The 16460-nt window shown below is 36.6% G+C and overlaps 2 protein-coding genes across 5 annotated transcripts; one reads left to right on the forward strand and one right to left on the reverse strand.

The window, feature by feature from the left end:
- Window positions 1-5785: 5785 nt before the first annotated feature.
- LOC110417513 (protein NLP2-like) lies at window positions 5786-11754 on the forward strand. 3 transcript variants are annotated; one of them, XM_021429874.2, is made up of 5 exons: window positions 5786-6401; window positions 6752-7892; window positions 8523-8570; window positions 8661-9678; window positions 10403-11754. In XM_021429874.2, exons 2-5 carry the CDS (start codon window positions 6990-6992, stop codon window positions 11290-11292), a joined length of 2859 nt encoding a protein of 952 aa, XP_021285549.1. In that variant the 5' UTR covers window positions 5786-6401; window positions 6752-6989; the 3' UTR covers window positions 11293-11754. The 3 variants fall into 3 exon arrangements, with proteins under 3 accessions (XP_021285549.1, XP_021285548.1, XP_021285550.1); XM_021429873.2 differs by having other exon boundaries at window positions 6785-7892; XM_021429875.2 differs by having other exon boundaries at window positions 6955-7892.
- Window positions 11755-12171: 417 nt separating this feature from the next.
- LOC110417514 (Pentatricopeptide repeat (PPR) superfamily protein) lies at window positions 12172-16431 on the reverse strand. 2 transcript variants are annotated; one of them, XM_021429877.2, is made up of 4 exons: window positions 13640-16431; window positions 12914-13203; window positions 12672-12718; window positions 12172-12483 (listed from the first exon to the last, which is right to left on the reverse strand). In XM_021429877.2, exons 1-2 carry the CDS (start codon window positions 16129-16131, stop codon window positions 13077-13079), a joined length of 2619 nt encoding a protein of 872 aa, XP_021285552.1. In that variant the 5' UTR covers window positions 16132-16431; the 3' UTR covers window positions 12172-12483; window positions 12672-12718; window positions 12914-13076. The 2 variants fall into 2 exon arrangements, with proteins under 2 accessions (XP_021285552.1, XP_021285551.1); XM_021429876.2 differs by having other exon boundaries at window positions 12672-13203.
- Window positions 16432-16460: the final 29 nt, after the last annotated feature.

Below are 16460 nucleotides of genomic sequence, written 5' to 3' on the forward strand. Positions count from 1 at the left end.
ATTCCAAATGATATTAAAGGCAATGTTGAGGACCACAGTATAGCTTTTCGATAGCAAATTAAGATGAACAGAATATATTGAAAGAAATACATGGTCATTATAGAATATGTGTTTTAACTAAAGTACTCTGAGAAACTTCCTGGTCCCTGACTTCAATGCCATTCACCATTGTCTTAATACATTCTTATGATTCTCTTGTGAAGAGAGAAGAATATTGGACCACCATGCTTCCTGATCATGAATCAAAAGCTTCAGCAAGTTAACGTCACAGCAAAAGATTTTGTATTATTGGATATGGAAGCATAAAATCATATGACATTCACTTGCTTAACAGTTAAAATGAAATGATGGCTGAACATGATAAGCAAAAAATAAAGCCATAGAAAAAGGGGGGCCTGGCATTACATTCTTTATGCTAAAAAGCATGGGGGGTTAAGGCCTAAAGTAAGTAGAAGATGAATGGTATTAATCCAGAAAAGATTGTATTCTGCCTATCTTTTCACTAACAACCAGGCAGGATTTTTATCACCAGTAGGCTTCAAGAATCCCCAGATATATGGTTGGTTTGTGCCATTGAAACCTGTTACTTATATTAGCATGATGAATGAATCGTCAAGGTGATGATCTAAAGTTGCTGCAAATCCCTTCTATTTTGTTTGTAAAGTGGAATAAGAATATTACAGAATGGAAACGATCATGTCTCTGTCATTGCATCAGTAGTTTCTATATTATGCAAAAGGTCATTCATCCATCAGTAGTTTGTGAAGTGGAATTTGCCCATATCCACCATTACATAACCCTAAATGTATTCTCATTCCTTTCTTTAAATTTTTAAATAACTGAGGCGGCTCTTTTTTACTATTAGAATGGTTTGCACTTTTTCTGCACATATAAAATATGAGGGTTTTGGTCAATTATTTATGAATAGAATATATATATATATATATATATATATATACATATATATATATATTCTATTAGGTCCTAGACCCACCCATATTGAAAATTCTCATTTTCTTGGTGTAGCTGCCCGCTGATGATGCTAGCATCCACAACTCATTAATTTCTGTTAAACTAACCATGGCTCTTGCTTGTTCTTGGGTTTCTTTTATTTTATTAATATCCTACAAATTTTTGCAATTAAAATGAATAAAAGGGTCAGAATTTTATGTAATTATAACAGAAAATTGATAAACTGGATTGTAGTATATCAGAATTTACCATTACCATGGTGAAGAATGTCTCTGCAGCCTGAAGAAAGACAGATTTCTTTCTTCAAGTACAAGGTATTCATCAAGCACCGGCAATATTCTCAGTCAAATGTCCACCAAATACCAGGTAACCCTTAGGTGCGTGCATGGATTTGACTTAGTTTTTGAGCCATCTAACTGCATCACAGCCCGTCAGCTGACCCTGGCCTCATTGACAATATTCTGTAATCTGTTTCTTTGATTAGAGAGAGATTTCGTCACTGATTCATCCACCTGTCCATTGGACACGTAAGTATCTAGAATCTGTTTTTAATAAGAAGAGATAGCTAGCTGAAGTGTAAAACTGATCATCTAATCCTTTGGGGAATTGTTAATTTGTTAATTAGTCAATGATTCTTGTCTGATTCCACCTTCTAAATAAAATTTGAATCCAATATGAATCCTCCCAGTATCTTCCCTCGACCCAATCAGTGCATGGAAGAAAATTTAAACTAATACTTTTTTGGGTGTGCACATGGTTTTGTGCTCCCTTAAGTCCCATGATTATGTAATATACAAATCAAATGGCACTGATTCAATCCAAAATTCATCTCCACTATCTCCTTGAAAAGGTTCAGGGCATGGCTCCACCCTTCATTTTCCCTCTTCCTCTTTTCCACTTGTCTCCTTCAGAGTCACAAGTGCAGATTCATCTGACCAGAATTCTGATGTGTTACGCACTTGAAAGGTTCATCATCTAGAAAAGAAAGAAATTTATTTTGAACAAGTCAATGTCAACTGTCACAACTAAAGCTCATTTCTGATAAGTAGTATTTGTAATAATTCTGATGGATTCTTCATTATCCAACTCAAACCCACATCAGATAATATCTGCCCTCATGAATCATGAGTTCACTTAGCACGTATTTAAGCAGAAGAATCTCCATTACAAAAAAAACAAAAGTGTTGAGGGGATATCCATGGTGAATCCCCTTTAGTATCTGCAATGATTCTATTTGCCCGTGCAATCCACAGTCAAAACACATTTTTTTTATCTCTACCCATCGAAATGATAGAGTTGACTTATGAAATTGCTGATACGTCACGTAATCAATCACTTTAAACTATTCTACCTTTTCTTTTCTTCTTCCCTTTGTGATAGTTGCATATTGGTGCTAGAGATTTTAAGTAGTTAAGAATCAATGATACTGAAAGCACAACTCAATCTCTCCCTTAATTAGATGTGAATGCAACGCTGACAAACAATGAAACAGATATTTCTAAGTAGTCTGATCAGCTTTATACATAAAATTAATGGAATTACCATATTAATAAATTACGATTATGAAGTTAGTATCTTGATTCTTTTATATATTATTGAAAACCCTTCATATATATGCATATCTTGTTAATCTGCTTGTTGGGTCAATACAAGAAACACAGGTCCGTGATATATATATCATATTATGATATTTTGCCATCATTTTTAATGACAGAAATTAACTGTTTAGGTGGCGAAGTATATACTGATGAAAAAAGGTTGCATCAGCTATCGTATTGTCTCAAAATCAACAGCCTGAATATAGTTTTTCTACGATTTTCGAGGAATCATATAATAAACAGTTACTATCTGATCAGCTATAACAATGTTAAAATCCATAATAGGCAAAAACAGTGGGAAATCTTAAGCCATTAAGGATATAAAATCTTGATCCCTCGGAGGAGTAATGCATGTATACTTTGACACTGAAATGAAGTATTCATGTTACTTATATAAATAATAAAACTAAGTTTACATTAATCACTTGAGACCCTTTCTCTAAAACTTTATGGAAGTTATAATTAACAGTAACATATATAACATAGAAACATATATAATTAAGGTTCCCCCACTTGTAGTTGATTAGCAAAACTTAAAACTCTGACAAGATGCCTGATGTCAGAGAGCAAAAAACCATTGGCTGAGGATGGAAATGGAGAAAACAAGTGGGATGGGGTCAGGCTCAACAGATCCATCACTAAACCATACAATAATACAGCATAAATTTTGGCTTTTAAACAAGAGATTTGTGTGGAATGCACGTAAGGAGACCCATTTAATTAACATTGTCATCGATATACTAATCATGATTTTACTTTATTATTTTTTTTCTATTTATTATAATCTTAATCCGAAAGCTTTACACGACATTAACTGATATAAAAATATGAGTGAAAGCAACTCTAAAGCAAATTTTTTTTAGTGAGATGATTAATCAGCATTTAAACTTTTAGATGCAGTCATAGGTTGGCTATTGATTATCATTATATATCACTTTCGATGACTAATCAAAGTCATTAAATATATAACATCGTTTTCATGTTTGCATACACACCAGCTTCATTTTCAAAACACAATGCATATGCTTTATGATGAAGAACATTAAATTATCAAGACTTCAACTCACGATCACAGTTTCCTGATACGGAACCTCACAAATCAAATAAATCATACGTCTGCCAAGGAAAAGCAAGTGATATTGCTGCTGCACAATACTCCTTCAATTCATCAGAAGAAGGAAAAAAACCAGAAAAACCCTTACCTTGGAATCCATAAATGTATTAAGGTATATGCTAGTATTAAGCAATGGAAGGCCCCTTCCTCCATGATCCCAAAGATATTATGGCAGTCCATGACTGGGGAGAGGGTTATTGGGGCAAGCAACTAAGGTTGGAAAGTGTTCAAAAAGAAGAAATATACATCAAAAAACTAGAGGAACCTGATGTTGACTTGCAGCTGATATCATCAGAACGGGCCAGCCAAATTTGAATCAAGTACATATATTTTAGCTTAATCAAATATTTTTAGTTTGCACATATGGGATTGTTTTTGTGGGTGAAATTGTGATTGTTTCCTGAAAAGCAGCATGGTTGGCCGTGCCCGCATTGCCCGAGCAATCAGATTTAAGGAGGCCATACAGGTCATGACTCATCAGGATTCCACATCTGAATCATAAACATAAATTAAGGTGGTTAAATTAAACATTTAATTGTTGTTAAATATAAAACAATCTGTGGCTAATTATTCATTTGCTGGGATGCGGCGACTCGAGCAAAGCAGGAAGAAGGGAGGAGAGGTCATGGCTTGATATTCATGGCCCCCCGAAATCTTGAGAGCCACTTGCACAGTGTCTTGGAACAATTTTCTGCATAAAACTGACCCTTGCAAACTTGATAATCTTAACTTACTAAGGATTGTGGAATTGTTGGTGCAAGCTTTATAAAACATGAAAATGTCGTCTAAACTAGATTGCTAAAAAGAAAAAAGTTTAATGTTATTCTATTACTAGTTAACTTTTATCGTGTATTGCAATTATTTGACGTAAATTATTTAATATAACTTTATTTGTGTAAGATAAGTACATTTCATACATTAAATCACGTCATGTGACGAATAATCAAGATTATCGTAATTTTAAATTTTTTTTAAAAAAATACGTCACAATAAAAGTCAATGATAATATGATCTTTAAATATCGTCTTAGTTACGTATACATAATCAATTTTTTCCTTTTGAGCTAATAATTCAAACTCCGAAAGCAAAATCTTCTTCATTAAGAGAAAAGATAAATGGATTAACTTACCTAAAAAATATAATGAGAAAGCTTGTTTAATTTTGGCTAAAAGTGTTATAATTGTCCTTGAAAGAAATATAAATCTCATTCCTACTGGTTAAGGGTTTTCCTTGTTTAAATCTGTATTAGTTAAAAATCCTTTGGATCATTCTTTTCTTTCAATATGCAATATCAAAATATTATTCCTCTAGAATAGAATTTTAAGTGCTGAAAACAGTTAAATAACTGTCATATCCAACATGAGAAAACATAATTTTTCAAACTTGTTCCACATGGATTATGACATCCTTGTTTCATTTTAGGTTGACAACTTCATAAATGGAAGTGTATAGTTGATTTTCAAAAAAAAAAAAAGGAAGTGTATAGTTAATAATATGAACTAACTCATTGAATACATTTTTTCATACAATTCGCAGTTTAATTAGGGATAAAATTGACATATAAGTTAAACATTGGAGGTGATGGGTAGAATTAACCCCTTACTAGAAGAAAGAGAGAGAGATATGGTCCCTCCATCCTCTTCCCAAACCAAAAAAGGAAAGAAAATCTAAATGTGACAATTCTCCTCCATTCATCTCTCAAGTAAGATGGATTGCTTCCATTTTCTTGGTCAGAATGAAAATGGAAAAATCAATTCTAGAATTCATGTTCTGCAAAACTTCCCCTATAAGGAAACATATGGGGTCAAGTCCCAAGGGATCAGTAATCCTTTGGTTGAGCTCCATCTTACTAATTATAGAAAGAAAAGAGAAAGAAATTTATCAAGAAACCAAACCATTATCAAGAGGTCAAACCCAAGTTAGCATATGTGGCTGTCCAAGAATCTTGAGTCAAGTGAAAGAACTTATTTCGGTAGAACAGGTCTGAGCAAGAATCTCTATCACGGAACCTACTTTGTAATTATAAAAATACAAAAATAAATAAAATATCACAAATAAACAACTCCTTTTGTTAAATATAATAAAAATGCAGAGAATCTGAACAGGCTAAAGGACAACCAATCTAACATAACCCCAAAAATTTTAAAGAAGAAAGAAACATTCAAACGTTAGCTTCAGCTTCAAACTCTGGGGGGAAGCCCTGTTTCATTAAACTGACTGATGTCTGAAGGAAGAACCCAGATTTTGGTTTTTGGTTTTTTTTTTCATCTTTTTATTTGTCTCATGTTTTGTACGGTTACGTTTTACACACTTGCCTTTGGGGTGCAGTGCAAAGATCGACTGAGGAATGAGAAAATCTGATTGGCTGTTGATGTGGGTCCTATTTTTTCCTTAGGAAGAAGATTCCTCACGCGCATAGCCTGAGATTATACTTTATAATAACACACCACCGAGGAGGAGACCACCTAAAGAACTGATGATGATAAAATCACTGTGATGCAAATTGCTTTGTACTGCATTTTCTCTCCTTGTTTTTTAGCCCTTTTTATGCGGTTGGGTTCTTTGTAAGAAGGAAACCAAAGGGAACTTTAATTCAACAGAGCCACATCTTTCTCAAGATTTAGATTGCTTCACTCAAAGTCTATAGTACAACACTACACAGACAGAGAAACCCAAAGTACCAAACTGGGTTCTTCTGGAAGATTCTTTGTAAAAAAGTGAGTCGCTTTCGTTTTTTGAACTTTCTATTAATGGTAAGGTTTTGAATTTGTATGCAACAAAGAGTTTTAAGCCATGGGGTTTTCTTCTTTTTTATTTTTTACTATGGTGTTTTAATTTGTGTTTGTTTGAGGGGGAATTTAGAATTATTGATAGTACAAGTTCAAAGGATGATGCTTGTGATTATTGTATGGGGAAAGCTGATGTTGGACTTGTGGGGATCATTTTGTTAGAGTCGACTAAAATTTTAAGTTGTTTAAAAGAACAAGTACAATTGAAGAGTATAATTTTATTGTAGTTATGTGTTTTTGTATTAACTATGGCTGAAACTATGGTGATACTATGGTAGGTTTCTCCCTCTGAAATGCATTTTTGATTGCAGTTCAATCAAAACAAATTTTTGTTGAACGATGTTTCTGCGCCTCGGACAGATTGGGTTTTTGGATACTGGCGAAAGGAATCTTTCCTGGAAGTTCCTCTTTTTGTTTTTCATCTTTACTGTGCTTTTGTGTTTCGGGTCATGATAGTGTTTGCAATTCGGATGTAATATAGGCTCTGTTAGAAGGGAATTTGAAGCGTTTTTCGACATGGATGGTGGTGGTGGATTTACACCAAATTCTACATTCGGGAACTTGTCTGATGCTGCCATGGATTTGGATTTTATGGATGAACTCTTGTTCGAAGGATGCTGGTTAGAGACTAGCGATGGATTCAACTTTGCGCAGCCTGGACCTTCATCATCGAGTGGTCCGAATGACCCTTCTCAGTGTTTGCCTGTATCTGGGTCTAGTACTGTTCCTTTTACTATAAACTCACATCCCATGCATCAAGAAGAGACAGAAAGGAATGTTCCTCCCCCTCCTTATCCCAAAATTGAGGACCTTTCTAAAAGTCAATCTCAAAACTGGGCGGCTGTTGGAACTGCTACATCTTTATCACAACCTGGAAGTTTTATAGTTGAAGGCACTGAGTTGGGCAGTAGATGGTGGATAGGCCCAACAGCAGAATCCGGTTCTTCTTCATCTGTGAAAGAGAGGCTAATGGAAGCTATTGGATATTTGAAGGAATGTACAAAAGATAGGGATGTTCTTATCCAAATCTGGGTGCCTGTAAAAAGAGAAGGCAAACATGTGCTTACTACTGAAGGCCAGCCGTACTTTCTTAACACAAATTGCAAGAGTCTCGAAATTTTTAGAGATGTCTCCAAATCCTATAACTTCCCTGCCGAGGAGGATTCAAAGGAATCAGTTGGGTTGCCTGGCCGTGTATATTTGGGGAAGTTGCCTGAGTGGACACCTGATGTTCGTTTCTTCAGAAGTGATGAGTATCCACGCATTAAGTTTGCACATAAGTACAATGTTGGAGGATCTCTTGCTCTTCCTGTTTTTGAACGAGGGAGTGGAACTTGCTTGGGTGTTGTTGAGATTGTCACAACTACTCAAAAGATCAATTATCGCCCCGAACTTGAACACGTTTGCAAAGCTCTTGAGGTCCTTATTTCTTCTTCTTCTTCTTCTGCTTCTTCTTCTTTATTTATCATCTGAAGTTCTGATAATTTAATCAGTAAACTGATCAAGAGCTATGATGTTGTAGTATTAACTTTTGGTGGAAGAAAGTTGGGATGAAAAGGAAACAATCGGAACCAACCTCACGGGTTCATTTTAACACTCTAATAACTAATTGCCACAATGTATACAGTCTTCATATTGAATTTCAGGACATCTTTTATTTTTAAATATATCGATAAAAGTTGTCTCTAAACTCTTCTTGCTTCTGAATATGTATTTTTCTCATTCCATAATGCTTCCTGCATGTGATGTGTTGTACTGGTGGCAATTATACTTAAGCCTTTTACTGTTACTGATTTTGTGTATTTAATTGGAGCAATTGTCCCTAATTTTTCTGATTTTTCTTGATTTTAATAATTACAACTTTGTTGTATTTGTTATTTAGTAATTGACTTTTCTTTTTTAAAAAAGAAAAATTAAATAAATAAAAAACCTTTCAGAAGTTCCAATGGTCATTTATTTGTTTATAATATTACTCATTTGTCACCTGTGAACTATAGAAGCAACTTCTCTCCTCATTTTCTTGTCTAAATAAAGTGTATCTGTTTGCAGGCTGTTGATCTAAGGAGCTCACATAACTTCTCTCCTCCTAGTGTTGAGGTAAAAGTATGATTACTTCAAACTCTAGTTTCAACTGCTCGAAATTAAATTATTCATTTCTGAGACTCAAGAAGTCCTCTATATTCACAGGGTTACAACGAGTTGTATCAAGCTGCATTGCCTGAGATAGTTGAGGTTCTAAAATCTGTCTGCAAGACATATAAACTACCTTTGGCTCTAACATGGGCTGCATGCGTTAATCAACGTAAAAGTGGATGCCGACATTCTGACGAGAACTTCTACCATTGTGTTTCCACCGTGGACGCTGCTTGCCTGGCTGATGAAGGTTTTTTGGACTTCCTTGAGGCCTGCTCCGAGCACCACCTGTTCAGAGGCCAAGGAATAGTTGGCAGAGCATTCACAATAAACAAGCAATGTTTTGCAACTGATATAACTGCCTTCAGTAAGACAAATTATCCACTCTCTCACCATGCCAGGATGTTTGGGTTGCGTGGCGCTGTAGCTATCCCGCTACAAAGCATTTTTAGTGAATCAGTTGAATTTGTTTTGGAGTTATTCTTGCCCAAAGATTGTCATGACAGCGAAGCACAAAAGCAGATGCTGAACTCATTGTCCAGCTTTATACAGCAGGCTTGCCAGAGCTTGCATGTAGTTGTGGACAAGGAGCTTGAGGAAGAAGTGATACTGCCAGTTAAGGAAATGATAGTTGCTTCAGATGGGAAATCAGACAAAGAAGAAACTCAGTTTAGGATTTCTTGTTTGAAAGAGAACTCTCCAGAAGAGTCATCATGGATTGCCCACATGATGGAGGCCCAACAGAAGGGTAAAGGTGTCTCAGTCTCATGGGAATATCAAAAAGAAGAACCAAAAGAAGAGTTCAGGGTGACGACCCAATGGGAAGACACTCAGCTAGAGTTATACAATAAGCAGGTACTTTCAGATTTCGGGCAGCTTCACCAAAATGCTGGAACCAAAACTAGTGTCGAGGGAGGTGGTGGTGACTCCTCTTCTTCTGGCGGACGTCGACTATTAGCTGGTAAAAAAGCCGGAGGGAAGAGACGAACCAAGATGGAGAAGACAATCAGCCTGCAGGTTCTTCGACAGTACTTTGCAGGGAGTCTTAAAGATGCTGCTAAAAGTATTGGTGGTAGGATAATATTTCATTACAGTTAGATAACTCACATTCTTGCTTCAGTTTATGTTCAATTCAACTAAATATTACTTGCTGATCAATAAAGTAACTACTACTAATTTAAAACTGATCATATAGCTTGAATAATTTTACTTCATATAATTATCACAATTGAAGCATAATTAATCCATCTGTCCCATGGCCTGTCCCATGGCCTATCTCTTCTCTGCAATCTATTGTTGGTGAATGGCAGCAGCACTGCTCCTCGTGAAGATAGAGGTTGATTTAGCCTAGTATATATCAATATTCTTTTTTTGCTCAGTCAAAATATGGTTTCTATTAATCATTTGAAAGGGAGTGTATATCAATGTATTGGGTGTTATATAAGTTCAGGCACCCCAACTTATATTGATAGAGTGAAAAGTTAAATCTCTAGAGAAAGTCTCTATAATGACAGCATTTTTGTCTAATAACCCTTTTGATCTAGTCAGGGAAGGAAGTTATATCTATGGAATGATTTAAATGAGGGGAAAACAATGGCAGGTGTCTTGCCTTCTATGATGTTTTTAGCATGGTTTCTCCCATTACATTGTTACTATAAATTTTATGTCACTATACCTCATTGATAGTGTAAATGCCCTGGGCATCCATGCATTAGCAGTTTGTTCCATTTGTATTTATACTGGCATAAAGTACCCAGCTCATTGATTGTTGCTTACAGAGTTTGTTCTAATTGCAGTGTGCCCCACTACCCTGAAAAGGATATGCAGGCAACATGGGATCACTCGATGGCCTTCTCGAAAAATTAAGAAGGTTGGCCACTCTCTAAAAAAACTCCAACTTGTGATTGACTCAGTCCAAGGTGCTGAGGGTGCCATTCAAATTGGGTCGTTCTACTCAAGCTTCCCCGAACTGAGCTCGCCAAACTTTTCTGGCAATGGTCCTTCTTCATCATTGAAGATCAGTAATCATTCAAAGCCATCAGAAACTCAACTTGAGAGTGGCATGTTCAGCCAAGGAGCTGCTGCTCCAAAATCTCCATCTTCTTCATGCAGCCAAAGTTCTGGTTCAAGTACCTGTTGCTCCACTGGGGCAAAACAGCATAGCACCACCATCAATGCCTTAGGTAGTGCAGATGGGTTCACGGTTGAAGACCCCGGTGGGGCACTAAAGAGAGCTCTCAGTGATGCTGAATTGCACGCCTTGAATCAAGAGGAGCCAAAGCTTCTTGCAAGATCCCAAAGCCATAAAACATTTGGTGAGCATCCTAGTTTCGAGACTCTACCTCCATTGCCAAGAAGTGGTGGCCAGAATATACGAGCTGGGGGTGCCATTAGGGTAAAAGCTGCATTTGGAGAAGTTAAGATACGGTTCAGCTTGCAACCAAGTTGCGGTTTTAGAGACTTGCAGCAAGAGATTGCAATGCGTTTTAATATAGAAGATTTCAGCAAAATCGATCTCAAGTACTTGGACGATGACCATGAGTGGGTTCTTTTGACATGTGATGCTGACCTTGAGGAGTGTATAGATATATATAAATCATCTCAAAGCCACACAATTAAAATCTCCCTTCATCCAGCATCTCATCCGAGTCTAGGAAGTTCATTTGGTAGCACTGCCCCATTATAACACCAGGATCAGTTTCCTTTGCCTTGTGGAGTCTGGGACCGAGAGATAGACATGTATTTTTAGGATTCTGGTGTAAGTAATATGATGGCCTTAGCAGTTTCTTAGGAATCATAAGATTTATTTCCATATTAATATAACAATTATGCAAACTTAGTCAATAGAGGGAGTTAGGATGCAAGAATTTTAGACCCTCATGCAATAAAAAATAAGCAAGTTGGCTAGCATCAATCATGGAAATGACTCTAGAGAGGATTGAGAGAAGACTCCATTTCATGCTATGCTATCATATGTTTGTATTTTAACAGTTTAATTCATGTAATGTATTATTTACGGGGTAAAGTGTTCTTATTTTTCTCGCTACAATGGGCGTGCGCGTGTGCATTCGTGAATGCATAGATTTGCGTTGCTTGTACTCAATTCACATATTTATACGTGTGAAAATCTGACGTGTGTGTGCTCATGCATAAATGCATAGATTTTCGTTACATGTACTTAATTAGCATGTTTACGTGTTTATAAGCCTGGAAATCCAACATGCGTGCGTATGCATGGGTTTGCATTAAATGTACTTACTTTACGTGTTCATCCACCAGTTTCCAAAGTAACTTCATACTTTTCCTTTACTAGCCTCAGTTGAAACGGGAGAGACAAACTTCCTGTCTTACAAGGTTTTAAAATGTAATCTTTCCCGGAAAACCTGGTACAGTTATAGTGGAAAAGGTTGTGTCTAAAGGGAATCTGGTCGCTAGGTTAGAGTTGCCCCTTAGCTGAAAACCTGGAAAAAGATCTTGCTCATGGAAACATATTCATACCAACAGGCAACTGATAACCTGGAAAAGGATTGTGCTCATGGAAACATATTCCACTGGTTGAAAGATATCCTCGACGAAACTCAGATGACACTTAGATTTCTGACATATTGACAATATCCCTACATGGGTTACATTCAATTCCTGTTTTAGGCACTAATCACATAACATGTTCACTTCTGGGTTTTTAGCGCACTGCACTAATCCATTCATCACATAACATTGAGAAAGTAGTATGAAACTCTATCCAATGTAATAGATGAGAAAATCTCTCTCTCCAAAAAAAAAAGAACCTTCCTCAAAAATTAGCATATCATTGGTGAAGAAGAATAAGTATGAGGTTACCCAATCTAGAATCTGATATGAACACATTCTCTGAAGGCTGCAACAAAAAGACAGAAAATTAAAAAAGAAAAAAAATTAGAGAATATTTTCTTCTTTTTGTTTTCTTTATTCTGTCTTTATGGTCATGTTAAAATTGCAACAAAAATAACTCCATTTTGCATATAAACATATGCCAGCTAAAAATAACATTTTCATAGAATGAGTAACAAGCTTCAAGAGATTTACCAATAAAGTTGAGCCTCCCTAAGAGAACATCAGGGCATCAGGAAGTACTGCAAAATACCAAATGGAATGGATAGGGGAGCTTGGAAAAAAGAATTCTAATTTCGAGAACCAAAAACAATGCTTCACTGAGCAAATATACAAAAAGAAGGAGCTATTAGGTGCCACCGAAAATTTTTTGCAGTGAAGGACAATTTCACAAGCACAGAGAATTTACTCGAACTAATCTGTACATCAAACCTTACCCCACGTCATCGGCCTGCAGGCTGGTGCAATCCTGACTCCCAAAGCCAGTGAAATTAAATTGAATGAATTTGCATGAGTGCACTGCCTAGCAAATCCCCATGAATGACAAATAAACCTCTGGTTAGTCATTCGTGGACTTACTAATTTTCAACCAATGGTAATTCAACCACCTCCTTCCCAATAATCAAGAAACTGGTTTTTGTGGGGCTGCAAACGTGATATACTTCCCTGACCCCAGCCTTTCTGTACTCGCTTAAGAGCTTTCAAAGCAATTCCACTGCCATCGTCTCTGTGAAAGAATAGTCAATAGAAGATATGTCAAGTACACCAAATAATATACAGAATGTGATGGATTGCAAAACATGAAAGGATCTGATGGCTTACTAGACAAAAACCATTACAAAAGTAAAAATATATCAAAATATTGGAGTATTAACAACACCAATTTTATTGGCAGCTGGATATTCTATCACCATAATAATTTAAAGGAGAGGTCAAAAATTACAAAAGCAAAAAATTTGATGACTGCTTCAGAGCTAGATCATGCTCAAAATTAAACCAGGACATTGTATGGATGTCCTATTAGAAGATAAATTTTAATACTTAAAAGAAGAATGACTATAGTCTATAGGTTCACTGTTGTCTAGGTTTAGCACCAAACACACCAAAGATCAATGAAGCCAGTGAAGAAATGACACATATAGACATTGCTATAGCAGCCATACCTGTGCACTATTGTCTGCCAGTCATCTCCACCAAACTTAATTTCTTTTCTATGGATTGGTTCCCTTGCATTTAGATAAATCTTATTCTCCACCCGACCATCTGAAGCCATCTCCATCATCTTCTCTGCAAGTTCATCAGCCTCATGCTTGTTTCCTCTTTTGCCCAATTCATCAACCACCGGCATGAATGTTGCAGGATCAAATTTGTATCCTTTGTTAATCATCTTGTGTAAAATACCACTAGCTTCCTCTAACTTCTTGTCTTTACAAAGTTTCTCAATGAGATCCTTGTAAAGGAAGCCACCCAGATGAAAAGATCTATATAGTGCAGCTTCAAAGACCAATTTAGCTTCTGACAGTTGTCCCCCAACAAGTAATTCATTGAACATTAATTTATAAAGGGCTTCCTTGTGACCACATATACTAAGAGCAATCTCAAATAACTCCTGTGCTACTCCAAAATCGCACGCCTTGCAGAAAGCTTCTATTAACATCCTGAAAGAAGAAATATTAGGGTTTATACCCTTTTGCAGCATTTCATCCAAGATAGAAGTCGTGTCTTGCATTTTTCCATTTTCGCAGAGACACCGAATGATATTATTGTAAGTGAAAACATTAGGAGTAATCCCTCTTTCTCTCATCTCATCCACAAGTCCATAAATTTCAAATATTTGATTTTTACTTCCCAAGCCAAGTATCAGTGAATTATACGTTTGTAGGCTCTTGTTGCATCCTTCTTTCTCCATGTCCTTGAGAACTCGAAATGCAGATGAGATCTTTCCTTCTTTACAAAATATATGTATGAAAATATCAAAAATAACTGAATCAGGCTGCAAGTTTTTCCCCATCATCTCTTTGAATTTCTTTTTAGCTTCATCAAGCCTTCCAGCCTTGCATAGAGCATTAATTATAATTGAATAGGTAACTAAGTCAGGAATACATTTCTTGTTAGAGTTAGCATCATCCACTAGGCCAATAAATGAGTTTCCTAGGTTACCTAGAGCAGCACTTCCATGTGTCCACATCTCATTTGCAATTTCCATAGCTTTTTCTAATTTCCCACTTGTACACAAACCATCAATTACAATATTGCAGGTCACAGTATCCACACCATAACCTTTCTCATTCATCTTTTGCAGTAAATCTTCTGCCTCTGATATTTTACCCTCTTTCCATAGGCTATGCAGCAAAATATTGCAAGTATAAGTATTAGGGAAACAACCATTTCTCATCATCTCATGTAGAATACTATTTGCTGCATATAACCTCCCTTTTCGACAGTACCCGTGCAGTAAAGTGCTATAAGTTACTGTATTGGGAGACAGACCACTGCTTATAATAAAACCCATCACCATTCTTGCATCAGAAAGCATCCCATTCTTACATAGTCCATCCATCACGACATTATATGAGTAAATATTAGGTTCTACACCCTTATATATCATGTCTTTAAGAACTAATTGAGCCTCTAATAGCTTGGCATTCCTTAGCAACCCCAACAACCAAATATTATAACTCTCTAAATTCATCAAATCACCTCTTTTCTCCATAGACTCAACCAAGGTCTTCGCTTCTTCCAGCATCCCTTGCTTACAGAACCCCTCAAGCATTAGATTATAGGTTATAACATTCGGCCGAGGTAGCCCCAACTCTTCATCTATTTGCATATCCCTAAGAATCCTTGATGCTTCAAGAATTTTACCCGCCCTGCAAAGAGCCGATATCCTAGAATTGAATGTCACAACATCTGGAAACAAACCATCCTCTCTCATTCTTTCTACCAATTTTTCAGCATCATCAGTTTTCCCTTCCTTACAAAAACTTGAAATCAAAGTATTATACACAACTCTATTTGGCCTAATCTCAAATCTTCTCATGTCATCTAAAAGCTCCACCCCTTTATCAGCAAGCCCGAATCTACAATACCCACGAACCAAAATGCCAAAACTAAACTCGTTCGGTACGCAACCTTTCACAGACATTTTATCAAACAACTCTCTAGCGTCGTCCAAATGACCCAAATCACATAACCCACAAATCAAAAGATTAAAAGTATAAGTCTGTGGAGAAACACCGGCACCGACCATATCTTTATACAACCAAAGCACATAATCTGAACGTCTTTCTTTAATACAACATTCAAAGAGAACATTATACAAACATACGGAAGGTGGGTTTTGAGGGAATTTTGTTCTGATGGATTGAAATTGGGAAAATGCTCTATCAAAGAAACCTGATCTAGCTAAAAGTTTAACAAGGGAAATGAGGGAAGAAAGGGGAGTTAGTTGGGGTTGTGAGGATAAGAGAAGGTGGTGAAGATGGTCGATTTCTTGGAGCATATTCGAACGAATAAGGATGCGGGAAATGGTGGGTACTGAAGGAAGAAAGGAAGAATCTGTGGATGAAGACTGAATTCGCTTGAAGAGTTGCCATGCTAGCTTTGGATTTTTGGTGTTCTTGAGGAGACCTAAGGTAAGCTTTGTCGTTCCCATGTAACGGTCGAGTGTTCTGGTGTTGTCTTTTGTTGGCGGGAGAGAGTGGTTTGATGTCCCTTCCCTCTCTACCTTTACAACTGCTGATAGCTAAAGAAAGGGTGAAACTGCAGGCTTTTTGCCCTAAGGAAGTCCAACATCTCGGATAGCTGGATGATTCGCAGAGAGACTACCATCGCTGCCTAGTTGCTTGACCTTGTCATCCTTTGTCTCTGTCACTCTTCTTTTCTTTTCGTTTTTCAGGCCTTTGAAATCTCGTTTAACAGCCCAAAAGCCGCAGCGCAAGCACAAGCTGAATCCCACAGTTACTGAATTATTTTAAAAAATTA

Source organism: Theobroma umbraticum, unplaced genomic scaffold (genome assembly GCF_002168275.2).
Source record: "Theobroma umbraticum cultivar Fairchild unplaced genomic scaffold, ASM216827v3 scaffold_50.0, whole genome shotgun sequence".
NCBI classification, from domain to species: domain Eukaryota; kingdom Viridiplantae; phylum Streptophyta; class Magnoliopsida; order Malvales; family Malvaceae; genus Theobroma; species Theobroma umbraticum.